Here is a 16,802-nt window from a genome sequence, read left to right as displayed (position 1 = left end):
AACCAGCTATTCCAAATCATCTTCCAAGTTGGGAGTTTAGTTTGGGACGCTAAGAGTGTAGTGCCTGCAAAGAAAACAAGCAGGCATGATAAAAACACTCCGTCCGAAATTCCATACCTTGGTTCTTGTTTTCCAAAGCGTGAATTGTCTCTCTACAGCGCTGGCTTGCGTACCATAAAGTCTAGAATCGTGGCCTTTTTCCCAGCTTTCCTCTCTGGACAGGCTTCAGACTTTGAAGTGCTGGCCGCTTTCGGTGTGTCAGCTTCGTCGATCTCATCGTCAGAGATATCAATTTCCGAATAGCTGGAACGGTAGCAGGAAAATCATTGTCAGGGATATAAACTCAAGTTGTCTTACCTTCGTTTCTGGCCAGAAGTACGCACAGATTGACGAATCGGTTCTTCAGGCAAGCTAGGCGACTGGAAGCCCGTTAAAGTGCTCTGCTTTAAGGTACAAGTGCTGACACTAGCTGCTAGCTTTTGCGCTTGTGTGGTTGTTTTAGAATCGGATCCAGCACCAGCCGTGAAGCTATAGTTCGTGTGCTTCTCCTGTAAGACAACCGAATCCATAGAGTTCCTTAGGAATTTTACAAAATACCTCGCAAAGATCTTTCGGCATGTCTAGTTTTCTCTTTCGGGATTTTCTTCTTTCCTTCCAATCCACCAGGACTCGGAGAAAACCACCTGAAATTAGCAGACCGGTCAGTCTCAAGCTGCTTTCCTGAAAAGAATTATGTTTTGCTTACCAGTGATTCTATCACATCGTCGCAAATAACACTTTTTGATCCCTTCGTTAGCTCCAAGGGAAAGATACTTGTTCTTGGGATAGACAATGGTACCGAAAAGCTTGATGCGCCCCTGGAATCCAGCCAGAGATATTTTTCATCGTTCTCTCCTCTCTCAAACAATACCGCACCTTTGGAAAATCGACATAAAGAATGGGATTCTTCGTGTCTAGATGAGCAAGATCCCCAAATTTCCCACCAGCGACAGGAGCCACAAGCCCGAAAAACGAGAACAAGAAACTTGCTCTTCCTGGTCCCCTTCTTCACGATGTCTTTGCCATCGCACTTCAAAAGCTCTGGAAATTCCCAAGAAAATCGATTGTTGTCTGTCTCGGTGAATATGGTGCCTACCTTAATCAGGCATTTGTTGAAGGGGTAGATTATTTTGTGAGCAAAAAGAAATTACTTTCATCATATTAGCCTACTTTAGCAATTGCTTTTTCTATATCATTAATGGCACTATCATCTTTTGATCTCAAGTTTATCATTCTATTATATGCATCTTTAATAGCTATATGAACTAAAAATTTCTCATGTATCTCAAGAGCAGATTCTTGTATGGACCTAGAGCTGATAGTTGCCAAGGCATTCTTTGCTTTGGCAGCCACAGAAGATCTACAGTTGATCGTCATCCCTTCCAAAAATCACCCAAGGGTGAATAACTTTTCAATCCCTCCTACATTTTCTATTAAATTTATTTCCAACATGTGATGTTTAATCTTCCTAAGCTCCAAAGAGTTCCTACTTGCTAGAATATACTTTTCCAATCTAGCGATTGGAAATTATTGCATATACATGTGCAAGATGGCCGTGCGGATAAACATGAGAGATTTTACTCAATATTTTCCATTCCATATTTATGCTTAGCATTATATATAACTTGCTATATGAATAATGCCTATCAAATATGAACTTCACTTAGACACTTCTTTTGAGCATGGTGGGCCAATTGAAGGAGACATTATTGTACCAATATATTATAACCATGAAGGTCAATTAAACACTCACGAATATAAACTTAAACTCTTTGTTTGTCAAGGTAAATCTCGTTCATGACTAGAAACATCGAAACCACAAACAACGAGTCCACTCCAGGTTCAATCTCTATGCTGTAGCTGTGGCGTCCCGCAATGCTTGCCAGTTTTCTCTTGTACCTTGCCTGTGGATCAATCTCAAAATCTCTTCTTCGCAGAAGAACAGAGAGACATACCTTTGCAATCAGCTGTCCAGTATCAGTCCTGCGTAAGCTGTACTTCCCGGTGAAGTCGCATCCAGTGAGCTTGAAATCGGGCGTGGTGCTCTTCCCGAGGTACACGTCCACGCAGAACTTTAGCCGGAAGCAAGGCTTCTTCGCTGTGAAGAGAAGCTTGTCTTCGACGAGATAGGCCTTCCACTTGTTCTGGAAACTGAATGCCTGCCAAACGGGTTACTATTTAGAGAAAAGAGAGTTGGTTTAGTACCTCTTTGTGGAGCACGAGAATAACCTTTCCACTGGAATCCATAACTCTCCGCTGGCGACCGCATCCAAAGTTTCCATCCACTGCAAAAACTTGGTTTTGTTTTGCATCCCGGACAGTATACTTCCCACAGCTGAAGACTCCCGAGCTGGAGAGAGTAAGATCCACAGCCTGGAAGTCGCAAAACTGTGCTCCAACAACAGGCAAAGCTGCAACAACCTTGGCAGCATCTTGATCGAAACCCATAGCCTTAGCCTGGAGGTTTAAAATCACCAAGCCTTTTCAAGAGCAAAGCTCTTCACGCTTGCGAGGACACAGAAATCCAGGATGCTCTGACTAATCTCCTCTAAGACGCGTTTTAACTCTTGGTGGGAACGGCTAATCAATGAGTGGGACCAAACAAAACACAACCAAAGGGATAATTTCGTGTTTTTTTTTCCCGTGTCGTAAAGATAAACACTGTAGTATAAATCGCGGCTAAAGCCGAAAAATGGAGTACAACTTAACGGCAGTACATAGCTCTTCCATTATCAGTACGCAAAATACCGCAACTGTGGAACTGTGTAAGCACCGCATCCCCAAACAAAGCTGGAGGAGTGCGCGCGATTGGGGCTATTTGCGATACGCTGGGCACTAAGCCTAATCGATGGGTACCTCGAACGCTCCATGTCCGAGGATGAGTGAGGATCACCCCAGCAGGGGAGTTGATCACCATGGGCCACTATAGCTTCAACAAGCAATCGGGCAAGAATGTCGATAGAAACCACTAACCAATGCCCGCCATAGCTGCCTGGAAGAAACTGTTTAGAAGTGAAATTTTCCCGTTTCAAGATTTCGCGATATTATGTAATGATGAACTTGCATAAAGTTGGATTTAATGAACTCAACTATGGAATGAAGCCAGAAAATTGACGTCCCACTATGGTTAAAATCATTGGAACCACAAATAGCGAGTCCACTCCAGGCTCAATTTCTATGCTGTAGCTCGCACCGCATGCCAGATTCCTCTTGGACCTTGCCTGTTCATCAAACTCAAAGTCTCTTCGAGAAGAAGAAAAGAGAGACATACCTTTGCAATCAGCTCTCCAGTATCAGTCCTGTGTAAGCAGTATTTCCCGGTGAAGACGCTTCCAGTGAGCTTGAAATCGGGCGTGGTGCTCTCCCCGAGGTACACATCCACGCATAACTCTAGCCGGAAGAAGAAAGGCCGCTTCGTTGTAAAGAGGAGCTTGTCTTCGTCGAGATAAACCTTCCACTTGTTCTGGAGACTACATGCCTGCCTAACGGTTTTCTGAGAATTCGAAAGGAAAAGAAAGATGCGTTTCAAGCACCTCTTTCTGGAGCACAAGAAGAAGCTTTCCACTGGAATCCATAACTCTCCGCTGGCGACCGCAGCCAAATTTCCCATCCACTGCAAAAACTTGGTTTTGTTCTGCATCCCGGACTGTATACTTCCCACAGCTGAAGACTCCCGAGCTGGAAAGAGTGAGATCTACGGCCTGGAAGTCACAAAACTGTGATCCAGCAACAGGCAAAGCCGCAACAGCCATCGTCTTAGCCTGGAGTAGGAAAATCACCGAGCCTTATCAAGAGAAAATTTTTCCATGCGATGAACAGAGAAATCCAGGATTCTCTGACTAACCTCCATTAAGATAGCTAACACCCTGTGTCAGAGTTGTCTTGGTCAACTTTTCATGCGGTGAAAGTAAAATGTAAGGAATAATTTGGCATTGAATCGAATGTCATGACATAAATAGTTTGAGAGGCTAATGACACTTAACATTCAAATATTTATAAATAAATGATATTTGACATGCAATAGAGAATGTCACTATAAATTTTATAACCTCTAATATTCTAGAATATATTTATAGAAATATACTTAATACATAAGGATATTTTTATTGCTTTCATAGGGTTCTTCTTATTAGTGTGAATAAAAGTTAAAAGGTAGAACTACCACTATAGGTTAATATTCTTAACTGAAATACCAAATTATTGAAACCACTAAGCAATAATTATTTTATTAAGTTTGCACTCTTTGTCAACGACAAAGGTCATTAAGGAGATAATGCATAATGATCTTAATACTTGTTAATATTATTAGTGTAATAATAATCAGTCAACCAATCAATAATTTCCTTTTTTTTTTCCTTCAAAGTCCATACATTTGTTTTACAATTTTTTTTTTCATTTTCTCTTCTATTGATAGACTTAGCCATTTGCACAATCTTACTGTGGTCACCTGTTGGAATGATGCCAGAGATATTCGCAAATATGAGATTTGATCACACATTTTTTTGTGACATTTTCAGTGAGAGATAGAGTTCTCTAATGAGATTTTGAGTGTGGGGCAATTGCAAGATTCCCTCACAACAGTACGCACCAGGTTTATAGTGTTTATTAGAAATAAATATACTTTGGCAGTTCTTCAAGCAAGCTAGAGTGCTGTAGAAGTGATGACAGCAGCTGCTAGCTTTTGCATATGTGTGGGTGTTTTAGAATCCGATTCAGCACCAGCCATAAAGCTATAGTTTGTGTTCCCCTCCTACAAGACGATCCAGTCTGTAGGGTATTTTACGAAGTACCTCGCAAAGATCTTTAGGCGTGTTCAGTTTTTTCTCTTTGTTCCAGTCCACCAGGACTCGGAGAAAACAACCTGAAATCAGTAGACCGGTCAGCCTCAAGCTGCTGGCAACTTTTCCTCGGGAAGAACTGTTTTTACCAGTGATTCCATCATCGCAAATAACACCTGCAAGGTAGAAAATAATTTTTCATCCTTTCCTCCTCACACACATTTGGAAAATCGGCATAAGAATACAGGAGCCACAAGCCTGGGAAACGAGAACAGGAACTTGATCTTCCTGGTCCCCTTCTTCACGATGTCTTCGCCATGACATCTGGAAATTCCATAGAAAATCGAATCCTATCTCTAAAATATAGCAACAGCTGCGGTGCGATGCCACGAAAGGGCTGAGAATTCCGCGGGAGATTGCGGCATTTCGGAGACGAGCGCTTTCTTCCTGGATCGCCCGCTGCTCTGGATTTTCTCTGGCGCCATTCATAGCTAATGAGTTCTGGCAGGAAAAATGCCGTTTAAATGACTCTCGTCCCCAAAATTCTACCAGGTCCAAAGCATACGACCATTGATAAGATTTGCAGCACATTCAAATGCCCAGCTTTGGCCAGCAAGTTTATCACACAGTTCCAAAGGAAGAATAAAGAAAAGAGAGATGCGTCATATTTGAAGCGGAGTTTTGTAGCAGAAAAAGCCATGAAGAGAGAAACCAAAGGAAAGAAATATCAACTTCTCTTGATGATAATTTCGTTCAAGGAAAAGGCCATGGCTTCATGTTGCTTGCGTCAAATCTAGAGCAACAAGACTGATAGGCCCATTTAGCTTGTGCGGTTAAACCAGTATTTCATCATGTGAGCAGCACACAAGGCCTCCATTGAGATTGCTTTGAGATCGAACTCTTCGCAATTGCAACAAGTGGAGACATGTTTTTTGCTGCCATTATATTGCTTGCACCTGAAGCAAAAGAAAAGAAAAACAAACATCCATCGATCCAGAAGTGATCGTTTGGAACAAAGGTATTTTGGACTTGTCTATATACTCTTCTTAGAAATTTATTAGTGTGATATTAAGGGGGTGTAGCTCAGATGGTAGAGCGATCGCTTCGCATGCGATAGGTAAGGGGATCGATGCCCCTCACCTCCAAAAGTCTATTTATTAGACATCAGTAGAGACTAGAAAAAGTCCATCTCGAATTTGCTTTTGCGTAATTACCAATGCTTGCGGTGGCTACTTTCATGCGAAGCTTGAAATTGATAAGTCTCACAGCAAAATGCAAGACAAAGAATGGCGATTTGCGTGAATCGAAGCTCCTTATTCATAAAATGCCTTCCTGGTCGTTGCAAGTATGATCTCTTTAACCTGGCAAGTAACATAGCTGGCACCACTGTATGCTGCTATCAGTGAATAAAACCAGCTATTCCAAATCATCTTCCAAGTTGGGAGTTTAGTTTGGGACGCTAAGAGTGTAGTGCCTGCAAAGAAAACAAGAAAAACACTCCGTCCGAAATTCCATACCTTGGTTCTTGTTTTCCAAAGCGTGAATTGTCTCTCTACAGCGCTGGCTTGCGTACCATAAAGTCTAGAATCGTGGCCTTTTTCCCAGCTTTCCTCTCTGGACAGGCTTCAGACTTTGAAGTGCTGGCCGCTTTCGGTGTGTCAGCTTCGTCGATCTCATCGTCAGAGATATCAATTTCCGAATAGCTGGAATGGTAGCAGGAAAATCATTGTCAAGAGGGATATAAACTCAAGTTGTCTTACCTTCGTTTCTGGCCAGAAGTACGCACAGATTGACGAATCGGTTCTTCAGGCAAGCTAGGCGATTGGAAGCCCGTTAAAGTGCTCTGCTTTAAGGTACAAGTGCTGACACTAGCTGCTAGCTTTTGCGCTTGTGTGGTTGTTTTAGAATCGGATCCAGCACCAGCCGTGAAGCTATAGTTCGTGTGCTTCTCCTGTAAGACAACCGAATCCATAGAGTTCCTTAGGAATTATACAAAATACCTCGCAAAGATCTTTCGGCATGTCTAGTTTTTTCTCTTCGGGATTTTCTTCTTTCGTTCCAATCCACCAGGACTCGGAGAAAACCACCTGAAATTAGCAGACCGGTCAGCCTCAAGCTGCTTTCCTGAAAAAAATTATGTTTTGCTTACCAGTGATTCTATCACATCGTCGCAAATAACACTTTTTGATCCCTTCGTTAGCTGCAAGGTAAGATACTTGTTCTTGGGATAGACAATGGTACCGAAAAGCTTGATGCGCCCCTGGAATCCAGCCAGAGATATTTTTCATCGTTCTCTCCTCTCTCAAACAATACCGCACCTTTGGAAAATCGACATAAAGAATGGGATTCTTCGTGTCTAGATGAGCAAGATCCCCAAATTTTCCACCAGCGACAGGAGCCACAAGCCCGGGAAACGAGAACAAGAACTTGCTCTTCCTGGTCCCCTTCTTCACGATGTCTTTGCCATCGCACTTCAAAAGCTCTAGAAATTCCCAAGAAAATCGATTGTTGTCTGTCTCGGCGAATATGGTGCCTACCTTTGGATGGGAGCAACAGCTGCGGCGGCGATGCCGCAGAGCGGCCGAGAAGGCCGCGGGAGATCGCGGCATTGCGGAGACGAGCGCTTTCTTCCTGGATCGCCTGCTGCTCCGGATTTTCACTGGCGCCATGCTTCATGAGCCCTAGCTAGGGCAAATAAGTTCTGGCGGGAAAAAGTGGCCATTTAAATGACTCGCAACCTTCTTTGCGGCATTGGTCCCCAAAATTCTACCACCACTGTAAGTTCCTGAGAGCAAGCACGTCCACTCTAGGGCATCTGGCACAAAAGGCATCTCATTGATAAGATTCGCAGCACTGTCAAGGTGCCCAGCTTTGGCCAGCAAGTTTATCACACAGCAGTAGTGCTGCTTCAAGGGCTTCAGTCCAAAGTCGAGGATCATGGAAGCCAAGTACGTTTTGGCCGCGTAGAGCTTGCCTCCACGGCTACAGGCCACGAGAAGTGATACAAAACAAGCTTCATCAGCTGTTGTGCCGATCAGATTCATGCTGCTAAAAATCTTGAATGCGTCTTTCGAATCACCTTTCTCCGCAATTGCAGCTAAAATTGTGCCCCACGAGACAGTGTCTCTCTCTGGAAGTGCCTCGAAGAGATTCCAGCATCGATCAAGATACCCGATGTGGGCATACGCCGCAAGCATTGCATTCCAGGACACGAGATTCCTTTCCTGCATTGAATGAAACAATCTCACAGCCATTTCTGTAAAACCATTTTGCGAAAACGATGAGAGAATTAGGTTATAGGACGCTACTGGCTTGACAGGTTGGCTATCAAACACGTATATGGTATGTTCAAGATCCCTTCCTTGGGCATATACTGAGAGCATTGAATTCCACGAAATGCTATCAAGAAAGGGCATCTCAGATAAAATTATTTGCGCGTTTTCTACGTCGCCGTGCTGAATATATGCTAAAACCATGGCACTGCACGCTACCACATTCCATCTTGGCATCTTTTCAAGCATATTCCTTGCGAGTCTCGTATCCCCCGATTGGGCATATCCAACCAGCATGGCCGTCCACGCAACCATGTCCCTCTCGGGCATTGACTCAAAGACCTGCACAGCCTCCGCGAGTTGACCGGCGTTGACGTGCGCCGCCAGAACAGTGGTCAATGTCAACGAGTTGACTACTGGCATTGACCGGAGAACTAGCTTGGCTTGACCCAAATTGCCCCCGCGAACTAAAGCAGAAAACATGCTAGTCCATGAGACAAGATCCCACTCCGGCATTGCCTCAAACACAATCTTTGCCTCCTCTAGATGGTCGTTATCAGCATATGCTCCCAGAATCACATTCCATGTCACTATGTTCTGCAGAGGCATGGAATCAAACATTTGCTTTGCCCATTCCAATTCGCAGTGCCGCCCAAGCGCAGCCACCATTGTCGTCCATGCAACAAGAGTGTGTTCTGGCATCAAGCGGAGAAACTCATTCGCTCTTGCAAAATCTCCATTTTGGGCGAATGCTAAAACCACCGAATTGTATGACACTAGATCCCGTAGAGGCATAGATGCAAAGATATTCCAAGCGTCGTCCAGATTCTCGGTTTGCGAATATGCTGCAAGCATTGAGTTCCATGTCACCAAACTTCTTTCCGGCATTGAGTCAAAGAGCACCTTGGCCTGGTCAATATACCCAGTTTGGGCATATGCTGCGAGCATGGCATTCCACGACACTGTTTCCCATTGTGGCATTATGTCAAACAGGAACTTAGCATCCTGCAGATGCCCGTTTTGGGAATATACACACAGCATAATTACCCAGGAATATGCGTCTTTCTCATTCATGCTATCAAAAACTATTCTAGCGTGTTGTATTCCCCCACACTTGCCATACATTTCAACAAGTTTGTTTATGGCAAAGGTATCCCTCGAACTCAAAACTCGTTTGGCTATCGAGTGTAGCTTTTGGGCTTCCAAGAGGCTCGAGCATGATTGAATTGCCTCGAGAAGATCCCGCCTTTCATTATAAATAATCATCTAAATCGATACCTTTGTTTACTTTTCCTACGTTGTTTTCAACTCTGGTGATATAAATAAAAATTAGTATCCATGAAGTGCAAGTTTTTCTCTCTTAAGTTTTTTTTAGTGATGGCATAATCTCTTTTACATCTCTTGGGTTTGCTTCTAACTTGCGGTGTTTCTGTGACATTTTGTCAAGAGCCTTGCGGCCGCTGGCTTGACACTTGCAGCATTATCCATTATGAGGACGAATTTGCCACCATTACCGCGAGCTGCAAGCAATACAACGGCACCAAACACGGTTCACCTTCATGGCTGTTCTTTGCAACCCAAAGATCATGGAGTGTATCCAAACTCGAAGGATCTCATTTGCAGCAATTCGAAGGGCGAAGAGTTCGATCTCAACAAGCTCGCAAGCAATCTCGATGGACGGCTTGTGTGCTGCTCACACAATGAAACACTGGTCTAAGCGCACAAGCTAAGTTGTATAACTATGAACCAAGACTCTAGTTTGTTCTAAATTCGATCTCAAGCAGTGCAAACTTTCATTATCCATAGTAGTTGATATTTCTTCATGGATTATTCTGTGTTTGACATTGCTTGACGAGCTTACAGCAAGTCCCACTGATTGATCATTCAAGAGCTACAGAAGTCCAGCTCAAATGAAGATTACTTCCTCCCGAAAGTTGACCGAGAAAAAAGAAAGAAGAACAGATAATCTAACGTGAGGCTCTATTTACGCTTCTTAAAGGAGGCGTCCTCGCAAGCTTTGCTCTTGAAAAGGCTGGATGATTTATGGGTTTTGATCGAGTTTCTTGGCTATTGCGGCTTTGCATGTTATTGGAGCACAGTTTCGCGACTTCCAGATAATCTGTGCCACATTTATAATGTATCAGTGTGTTAAGGGGGTGTAGCTCAGATGGTAGAGCGATCGCTTTGCATGCGATAGGTAAGGGGATCGATACCCCTCACCTCCAAAAAAATCAGTGTCGATAATATAAAATCCATCACTGATCCCCATTGTTGCAGTGATGATCTCAATAACCTGGCAAGTAACGAATCGCTCTCACGATTGCCGCCTGTCATGCATGCATATATTATACCATCACATATGTCCAAATTGTCATGCATTATATCACATACGTCCATTGTTTACGTTGTTTTCAATGGTCCACGGACGAAGCTTTTTCTTTTGTTTCTCTCTCTCTTTTTTCTTTTTCTTCTTTCCTACGTTGTTTTCAATTATCCACGGTCGACTCTAGTAATTGAAACGAAGATTCGGGGGCTTCTTTCTTTTTCTTTCTCTATTTATTGGCACAATTTCTTGTTTCTCTTGGGGGGGGGGGGGGGGGGGGGTTTGCTTCTCATTTGCGTTGTTTCTATGACATTTGTCAAGAGCCTTGCGGCGGCTGGCTTGAGACTTGCAGCATTATCGGCTATGTGGACGAATTTGCCACCATGATTACGAGCTGCAAGCAATACAACCGCAAGATGCTCGACTCCAGCTTCATGGCTGCTCGTTGCATCCCAAGAATCGACCCAATCTCGGGCGACCTCGTATGTCACAATTCGAAGGCGAATTGTTCGATCTCAACAAGTTCGCAAGAAACCTCGATGGAGAAGTGTGCTGCCCACACGATGAAACAATGGTCTAAGCGCGCAAGCTAAGGTGTGGATCAAGATCTGACTGTGAAACAAGTCTAGTTTGTTCTAGATTCGATGCAAGCAACACAAAGGCATGGCCTTCTCCTTGATCCTTGTCGAAAACTCTCTTTGCTGCCTGAACTCCAAGTGATGAGCTACTAGAACTAGAGCTAAGCAAGCATGTCCATTCTAGAACATCAGGCTCATAAGGCATGTTATTGACAAGATCCACAGCGTCTAAAACGTGCCCCGATCGGCCCAGCAAATCCACCAGGCAGCAAAAGTGCTGCTTGGAGGGCTTGAGCTTGTAATCGCCCACCATGCTCAAGCTCAAGGATCGAGCAGCATAGAGCTTCCCGGCTCGGCTGCAAGCAATAAGAATCGAAGTGAAGCACCCCTCGTCCGCAGTGTAGATAGCCCTCAACTCATCAAAGATTTGACACGCATCGTTGTAGTATCCCTTCTCAGCGTAGCAATTCAGGAGCGTTCCCCAAGAAACCAAGTCCTTTTCCGGCATCTTCACAAACAGTCTGTCAACAAAATCCAGGTGCCCGTTTCTGGCATATGCAGCAAGCAGTGCATTCCACGTTGCCAAATCTTTTTCTCGAGAATTCTCAAAAACACAAAGAGCCTGTTGTACGTAACCATTTAATGCGTACGCACACAGCATAGAATTCCACGAAGCTAGGGTGTGGTACGGCACATTGTCGTACATTTCCTTTGCATGGTCGACATGCCCCGCCTGGGCATATGCTGCCAGCATTGCGTTCCACGAGAAAAAATCCCTCTCTCTCATTCGGTCTAGCATGACTTTCGCTGTTTCGAGCTGCCCGTTTTGGGCATATGCCACCAGCATCGCACTGCACGCAACGTGATTGTGGCGTGGCATACTCTCAAACATTCGCTGGGCATCTGCGAGATACCCGCTCTGGGCATATGCCACGAGCATACACGTCCATGAAACCAGGTCTCTCTGGGGCATATCCTCAAAGCATCTGCGAGCTTTGGAAAATTTCCCATTCTCGGCATATGCTGCTAGCAGCAAAGTCCAGGAGACTATGTTCTTCAGTGGCATCGCTTGGGATATTTCAAGAGCGCCTTTTAGATTCCCTCCGTGAGCAAAAGCCGAGAGTAGAGTGTTCCAGGAGATTAAATCCCGCTCTGGCATTGCCGTGAAAAACGAATCAAGAGATTCCAAATGCCCGTTCTGGGCATATGCTGCCATCAGGGCATTCCACGTCACAAGGCTTCTGTAATGCATGCCGTCAAAGACTTCTTTGGCAGCCTCCACGTCACCGTGGTTCCCGTGCGCCGCCAGCAGTGACGTCCACGTCACTATGTCGTGCTCGGGCATTGATTCTAGGATCTTTCTAGCCCGATCAATTTCCCCCTTTTGGGCAAATGCCGCGACAATCGTGTTAAACGCGACCAAATCGTGCTGCGGCATTGAAAAGAACACCTCTAGAGCTCGATCCAAATCGCCCTCTTTGGAGAACGCATCGAGCATCACGCTCCACGATATCAAATTTTTCTCTGGCATGATCCTGAAGAGCTTCTTCGCGTCTTCAAAATGCCCCAGACGGGCAAATGCTGAAAGCATGGCATTCCATGCTGCAAGATCCCTCTCCGGCATCGCATCAAACAGCGCCCTGGCCTCGTCCAACTCGCCGTTGCGCGCGTACACGCACTGCATCGCGACCCACGCGAAGGAATCCCTGCGAGAGCCCGGCATGGCGTCGAAAATCGCCCGGGCCTTCCTCACGCTCCCGCATTTGCCATGCATCTCGATGAGCTTCGTGACGATCAGGGCGTCGTCGCTGGCAAAGATCTTCTCCGCCAGCGAGTGGATCCTCGCCGCCTCGGACAACGTTTTGCACGATTGGATCGCTTGGATCCACTGGCGGCGGCTCCATGAGCTGGAAAGTCCAGTCCACGAGCTGGACATTCTGATCCGGAAACATGCTTACTAGCTCACGTTCCCTCCAGAACCGGTCGCAATCAGTGAGCGACTGGCCGCAGCCCGTAAAAGCGGAAAGCCTTATCCACATGTAACCGGCTCCAGCCGGTGGCAAAAACAAATACCCGGATGCCCCGAAAGAACAAGTAGGGGGCAGGGCAACACCGTTAGTTGAGCTCTCTTATTTCATCCAGATTTTTGAATCAAACATCTTTTTTGGCGCCGATCGCTCGATCCTCGAAATTTTCTTGGTAGAATCATGGCGCTGGCTACTGTTCGATCGTCCTCTTGCTCTTGGCTCGCATGCGGCGGTGGATCAAGATCATCGCTTTCAGGGTTTCCGTCGGCATCCCTCGGAGGATCTTTAAGAGGACGCGATCTCTCTCTGGAATGCTCCAGCAGCGGCAGAGCGGCGAGCAATCGCATGCCAGTAGTGACCGTGCGCAGCGCTTACGGATCATCATCGAGCATGTCTTCTTGGCAGAACAGGTAAATCGGTAAATTGGTCACGCCCGCTTGAGAAGCTCATGTTCTTCTTTCTTTTGCAAGATTTCGAGCGCTTAGGAGCAGCAGCACCGAATCGGCCGTGAGCAGCGTTCCTGTGCAAGTCGCTCATGATCTTCTCAAAGCTGGGCACCATTACCTCGACGTCAGGTATGATCTACTTTGATCAATCGTCCTAGTTCTTCCTCATGATCTATCATTTTATGATCTCCCAGAACTCCGGAAGAGTTCGCTGCCGGCCATGTCGAGGGCGCTGTCAATATTCCATTCATGTACAAATTTGGAACGGGTATAGTAGAGCTCTCTCTTTTTTCGCAGTGCTCGCTCACTCACAGCCTCTTCTCTGTAGGCATGATCACCAACTTAGACTTTGTCCCAGAAGTGTCAGCACGATTCAACAAAGACGACGAGATAGTAGTGGTATGATTTTGCGAAGACAAAGTTTGGTACCAATGCAAACTCTCTGTTTCGTGTTCTTTGACAGGGTTGCCAGAGTGGTCGAAGATCAATGGCTGCGGCCACGGAACTTCTTGCTTCGGTATCTCCTTCAGCCTTAATGAGCTTGTCGTTTCTCTTTGTTTTTTCTCTTCTAGTTGTTTTCAAGGGAGGCTTACGTATGGATCATGGCAGGGATTCACTGGAGTCACGGACATGGGTGGCGGCTACGGTGCTTGGATCCAAAGCAATCTCCCCGTCCGCAAATGAACTCCAAGTAAACAGTGATTGATTAGAGAGATCACTGAACTTGTCGACGATCCTTGTGTATCTAGTCTCAAGCTCCACGAGAAACGCGCATGCCCCCGCGGGTTTCTTGTGAAGATAAGTCTGCTCATCCTCCCTCCTGGAGATTGTGATGGTGTTGTAGGGATCGAGATCATCGAGAGAGAGAGAGAGAGAGCGAGAGAGAAGAAGATGGCGATCGCTGGGAAGAGCTTCTCGCTCTTGGTTTTGGTGACGGCTTTGATGCTCTTGGTGGTGGTGAAAGGTGTGGTGGGCGAATGCGAGGACCGAGCAAAGATCCAGGACAAGGTGTCGCCGTGCATTAGCGCCGGGACGCTGATGAATTCACCTAGCGCTGCGTGTTGCGCGAGGGTCAAGGAGCTCAGCCTGGATTGCTTCTGTAGCCTCCTCCAGGGAACTCTCAGCTTGTCCGACTTTGATGCTTATGTTAACACTTGCGCTCTCAACGTTCCTGGAGGATTCTCATGCAGCTAAAAGATTGTGTCTTGCTTGAAAGATGATTCTACAAATAACTTTCTAGACAAAATTTTAAAAAACATGAATAATAATTTAAAAAATTAAAAATATGACTAAGAATTGAGGGGCATTGCGAGAATCGAACTCGCGACCTCTCGCACCCAAAGCGAGAATCATACCACTAGACCAAATGCCCGGTCGTTGATAAGAATGCCAATTTAGTGATTTTCACCGGTTTGACTGACTTTGGTGTTAAAAAAAGTAAAGATTTGAACCCGCGCGGGAAGAGCCCTAATTACGCGCTAATCCCTGTTACGCACTAATAAGGATCTCGCTGAGAATGTGCTTCCAAAGAGTCTCTCTTTCATACATTGTTTTGGCGGCGACGCTCGATAGGGTTTGAGCAGCTCGCCGCGGAAAGATGCCTGGCGTCGACAAGAATCCCTTTGAGGACGACGATGGAGGAGGCGCCAATCCCTTTGCGTTCGGGGTGAGTGTCGCGCGCGCTCGAGCTTCGCTCGGGATCTTTCGAGCTCTTCTTTTGCTTCTTAGCCTTCGCCGCCGCGATCTTGCGGCCACTCCGGCGCTGCATGTCACGGATTTGACTGGCATTGTGTTCTTTTTGCTGAAATCCCTGTGTTTTTCGTTCCAGCAGGCTGGCCCCAGGCTGCCGACGCTCGCCGCGGAGAGATTTACTTCTTCTCGTGACGCGACCGACGAAATACCTCTTTCCGATCGCCCGGTAAGCCGCCCTACGTGCAAAAGATTCGAGCTTTGGCCGTGTGTCGTCATGGCAGGAGTCGATCCGGAAGAAAGAACGGGAGCTCAAAGAGAAGGAAGAACAGCTGACCAGGCGTGAGCAAGTAAGTAGTCCTCTGTTGGAAATTTTTTTCTTCCCTCCTTAAAGAGAAATGCTTACTTTGTTTCAGGAGCTGCGAAAGCTGGAAGCACAAGCTGCGCGAGGTAAGCTGTCCAGATTTATTATGTCTTGGATGATAAACAAGTTTATGCAGCTGGAATCTTTCTAGAGGAGAAGAACTGGCCTCCCTTTTTCCCGATCATCCGCCATGACATTCGTCGCGACATTCCATTGCATCTTCAACGCCTACAGTACATGGCTTTCGCGAGCTGGCTCGGTTCGTTTTTGTTTTTGCTTCTTTCGAAAGCCTGTGCTTTACGAACCTTCTCTCTCTCTCTCTCTCTCTCTCTCTCTCTCTCTCTCTCTCGCTCGTACAGGCTTCGTGTTGTGCCTCGCGTGGAATTTCATCGCTGTCTCGGGAGCTTGGGCTCACAAAACCGTCAGCTCCTCCTACGGTATATCACAATCTTGCTGTTATCATCGGTTGTTTCTTTCTTGCTGTGCTAAAGTCAAGGAGCCGCAGGTGTCCAAATCTGGTTCCTCGCGATCATTTACATGCTAGCTGGAATTCCCGGATCGTATGGACTGTGGTATCGACCTCTGTACAATGCAATGAGGTATTGTGTGTCACTCTCACGGGACGTTTCTTCAGCTCGTTTGCTTTTCCAGGAGCGACAGTGGCCTGCGGTTTGGATGGTTCTTCCTCTGCTATCTGGTACACAACGATTTCCATATCAAAGTTTCTTTCGAAAGATATGAGTGCTAAGACCCAGCTCTACAGGTCCACATTTGCTTTTGCATCGTCGCGTCAATTGGACCCCCTATCGTCTTCAAGGGGAAGTCCCTTGCGTGAGTTATCACTGTCCGGTTATCCCGTTGATTCACGAATGACTCGTTTTTACAGGGGTATCTTGCCAGCGCTGCAAGTGTTTAGCAACACGGTTGGAGTCGGGGTAAAAAATCTGTTCCTTGGAAACGCAAACTCTTTCTCTTGCCAACTCGCTGATTGATACCTTCATGTTCCAGATCCTCTATCTCGTCGGCTTTGCTCTCTTCTGCGTGGAAACGTTGCTGTGCATCTGGGTACTCCAGGTAAAACCGAAAAAAAAAAAGCAAGTTTGATCCTGATTAAATCGCTCGTGAGTTCTTCTTTGAATCATGCAGCAAGTGTACCGCTACTTCCGAAACAGCGGAGCGGCGGCGGAGTCCAAGAGGCAATCCGGCGGAGCTTAAAAACTGTTCGTCCAAGGATCTTCTTTGTCAATTTTGCAGAATGTGAAGATATCGTTTGCAAATTTTTTCAT

The 16,802-nt window shown here is 45.9% G+C and overlaps 6 protein-coding genes, 3 non-coding genes and 1 pseudogene across 10 annotated transcripts; 5 read left to right on the top strand and 5 right to left on the bottom strand.

Annotated features, from left to right (window-relative positions):
- Nucleotides 1-102: 102 nt before the first annotated feature.
- LOC9660056 lies at nt 103-2,487 on the bottom strand (annotated as a pseudogene).
- Nucleotides 2,488-5,889: 3,402 nt separating this feature from the next.
- On the top strand, nt 5,890-5,962 carry TRNAA-CGC. The gene has a single exon. It is a non-coding gene; the product is annotated as a tRNA-Ala (tRNA).
- Nucleotides 5,963-6,001: 39 nt separating this feature from the next.
- Nucleotides 6,002-7,795, bottom strand: LOC9646697 (DNA-binding protein RHL1). 2 transcript variants are annotated; one of them, XM_024674248.1, is made up of 7 exons: nt 7,355-7,795; nt 7,136-7,299; nt 6,967-7,077; nt 6,818-6,904; nt 6,578-6,768; nt 6,335-6,520; nt 6,002-6,291 (listed from the first exon to the last, which is right to left on the bottom strand). In XM_024674248.1, exons 1-6 carry the CDS (start codon nt 7,491-7,493, stop codon nt 6,370-6,372), a joined length of 843 nt encoding a protein of 280 aa, XP_024530016.1. In that variant the 5' UTR covers nt 7,494-7,795; the 3' UTR covers nt 6,002-6,291; nt 6,335-6,369. The 2 variants fall into 2 exon arrangements, with proteins under 2 accessions (XP_024530016.1, XP_024530015.1); XM_024674247.1 differs by having other exon boundaries at nt 6,008-6,520.
- On the bottom strand, nt 7,499-9,163 carry LOC112346111 (pentatricopeptide repeat-containing protein At4g02750-like). Its single transcript, XM_024674215.1, has one exon. It carries the CDS (start codon nt 9,161-9,163, stop codon nt 7,499-7,501), a length of 1,665 nt encoding a protein of 554 aa, XP_024529983.1.
- Nucleotides 9,164-10,241: 1,078 nt separating this feature from the next.
- On the top strand, nt 10,242-10,314 carry TRNAA-UGC. Its single transcript has one exon. It is a non-coding gene; the product is annotated as a tRNA-Ala (tRNA).
- A 674-nt stretch (nt 10,315-10,988) lies between these two features.
- Nucleotides 10,989-12,614, bottom strand: LOC112346110 (pentatricopeptide repeat-containing protein At4g02750-like). The gene has a single exon (XM_024674214.1). It carries the CDS (start codon nt 12,612-12,614, stop codon nt 10,989-10,991), a length of 1,626 nt encoding a protein of 541 aa, XP_024529982.1.
- Nucleotides 12,615-13,098: 484 nt separating this feature from the next.
- LOC9646696 (thiosulfate sulfurtransferase 16, chloroplastic) lies at nt 13,099-14,290 on the top strand. Its single transcript, XM_002969593.2, has 6 exons — nt 13,099-13,427; nt 13,488-13,592; nt 13,658-13,731; nt 13,792-13,862; nt 13,927-13,980; nt 14,073-14,290. The coding sequence occupies exons 1-6, from the start codon at nt 13,198-13,200 to the stop codon at nt 14,145-14,147; spliced, it is 609 nt and encodes a 202-aa protein (XP_002969639.2). The 5' UTR covers nt 13,099-13,197; the 3' UTR covers nt 14,148-14,290.
- A 54-nt stretch (nt 14,291-14,344) lies between these two features.
- Nucleotides 14,345-14,736, top strand: LOC112346118. Its single transcript, XM_024674252.1, has one exon. It carries the CDS (start codon nt 14,355-14,357, stop codon nt 14,655-14,657), a length of 303 nt encoding a protein of 100 aa, XP_024530020.1. The 5' UTR covers nt 14,345-14,354; the 3' UTR covers nt 14,658-14,736.
- A 27-nt stretch (nt 14,737-14,763) lies between these two features.
- Nucleotides 14,764-14,835, bottom strand: TRNAP-UGG. The gene has a single exon. It is a non-coding gene; the product is annotated as a tRNA-Pro (tRNA).
- A 225-nt stretch (nt 14,836-15,060) lies between these two features.
- On the top strand, nt 15,061-16,779 carry LOC9646695 (secretory carrier-associated membrane protein 1). Its single transcript, XM_024674213.1, has 11 exons — nt 15,061-15,381; nt 15,437-15,502; nt 15,569-15,602; nt 15,653-15,775; nt 15,876-15,953; nt 16,022-16,115; nt 16,168-16,213; nt 16,280-16,347; nt 16,403-16,451; nt 16,525-16,590; nt 16,663-16,779. Exons 1-11 carry the CDS (start codon nt 15,061-15,063, stop codon nt 16,729-16,731), a joined length of 1,014 nt encoding a protein of 337 aa, XP_024529981.1. The 3' UTR covers nt 16,732-16,779.
- The last annotated feature ends 23 nt before the right edge of the window (nt 16,780-16,802 follow it).

Source organism: Selaginella moellendorffii, unplaced genomic scaffold (assembly GCF_000143415.4).
Source record: "Selaginella moellendorffii unplaced genomic scaffold, v1.0 SELMOscaffold_12, whole genome shotgun sequence".
Classification (NCBI taxonomy): domain Eukaryota; kingdom Viridiplantae; phylum Streptophyta; class Lycopodiopsida; order Selaginellales; family Selaginellaceae; genus Selaginella; species Selaginella moellendorffii.
The sequence above is the reverse complement of the archived record's forward strand: the minus strand, read 5'-3'. Positions and strand labels throughout refer to the sequence as shown.

Excerpts from the sequence above, each read along its gene's own strand:
- LOC9646697 (XM_024674248.1), bottom strand. The coding sequence starts at position 7,493 with ATGAAGCATGGCGCCAGTGAAAATCCGGAGCAGCAGGCGATCCAGGAA. Across the intron at positions 7,078-7,135 it reads TTTATGTCGATTTTCCAAAG|GGGCGCATCAAGCTTTTCGG; the intron begins GTGCGGTATTGT and ends GCTGGATTCCAG. Across the intron at positions 6,769-6,817 it reads TGCCGAAAGATCTTTGCGAG|GAGAAGCACACGAACTATAG; the intron begins GTATTTTGTATA and ends GTTGTCTTACAG.
- LOC112346111 (XM_024674215.1), bottom strand. The coding sequence starts at position 9,163 with ATGAATGAGAAAGACGCATATTCCTGGGTAATTATGCTGTGTGTATAT.
- LOC112346110 (XM_024674214.1), bottom strand. The coding sequence starts at position 12,614 with ATGCCGGAGAGGGATCTTGCAGCATGGAATGCCATGCTTTCAGCATTT.
- LOC9646696 (XM_002969593.2), top strand. The coding sequence starts at position 13,198 with ATGGCGCTGGCTACTGTTCGATCGTCCTCTTGCTCTTGGCTCGCATGC. Across the intron at positions 13,863-13,926 it reads AAGACGACGAGATAGTAGTG|GGTTGCCAGAGTGGTCGAAG; the intron begins GTATGATTTTGC and ends GTTCTTTGACAG. Across the intron at positions 13,981-14,072 it reads CCACGGAACTTCTTGCTTCG|GGATTCACTGGAGTCACGGA; the intron begins GTATCTCCTTCA and ends GGATCATGGCAG.
- LOC112346118 (XM_024674252.1), top strand. The coding sequence starts at position 14,355 with ATGGCGATCGCTGGGAAGAGCTTCTCGCTCTTGGTTTTGGTGACGGCT.
- LOC9646695 (XM_024674213.1), top strand. The coding sequence starts at position 15,061 with ATGCCTGGCGTCGACAAGAATCCCTTTGAGGACGACGATGGAGGAGGC. Across the intron at positions 15,603-15,652 it reads GGAAGCACAAGCTGCGCGAG|CTGGAATCTTTCTAGAGGAG; the intron begins GTAAGCTGTCCA and ends AAGTTTATGCAG. Across the intron at positions 16,591-16,662 it reads TGTGCATCTGGGTACTCCAG|CAAGTGTACCGCTACTTCCG; the intron begins GTAAAACCGAAA and ends TGAATCATGCAG.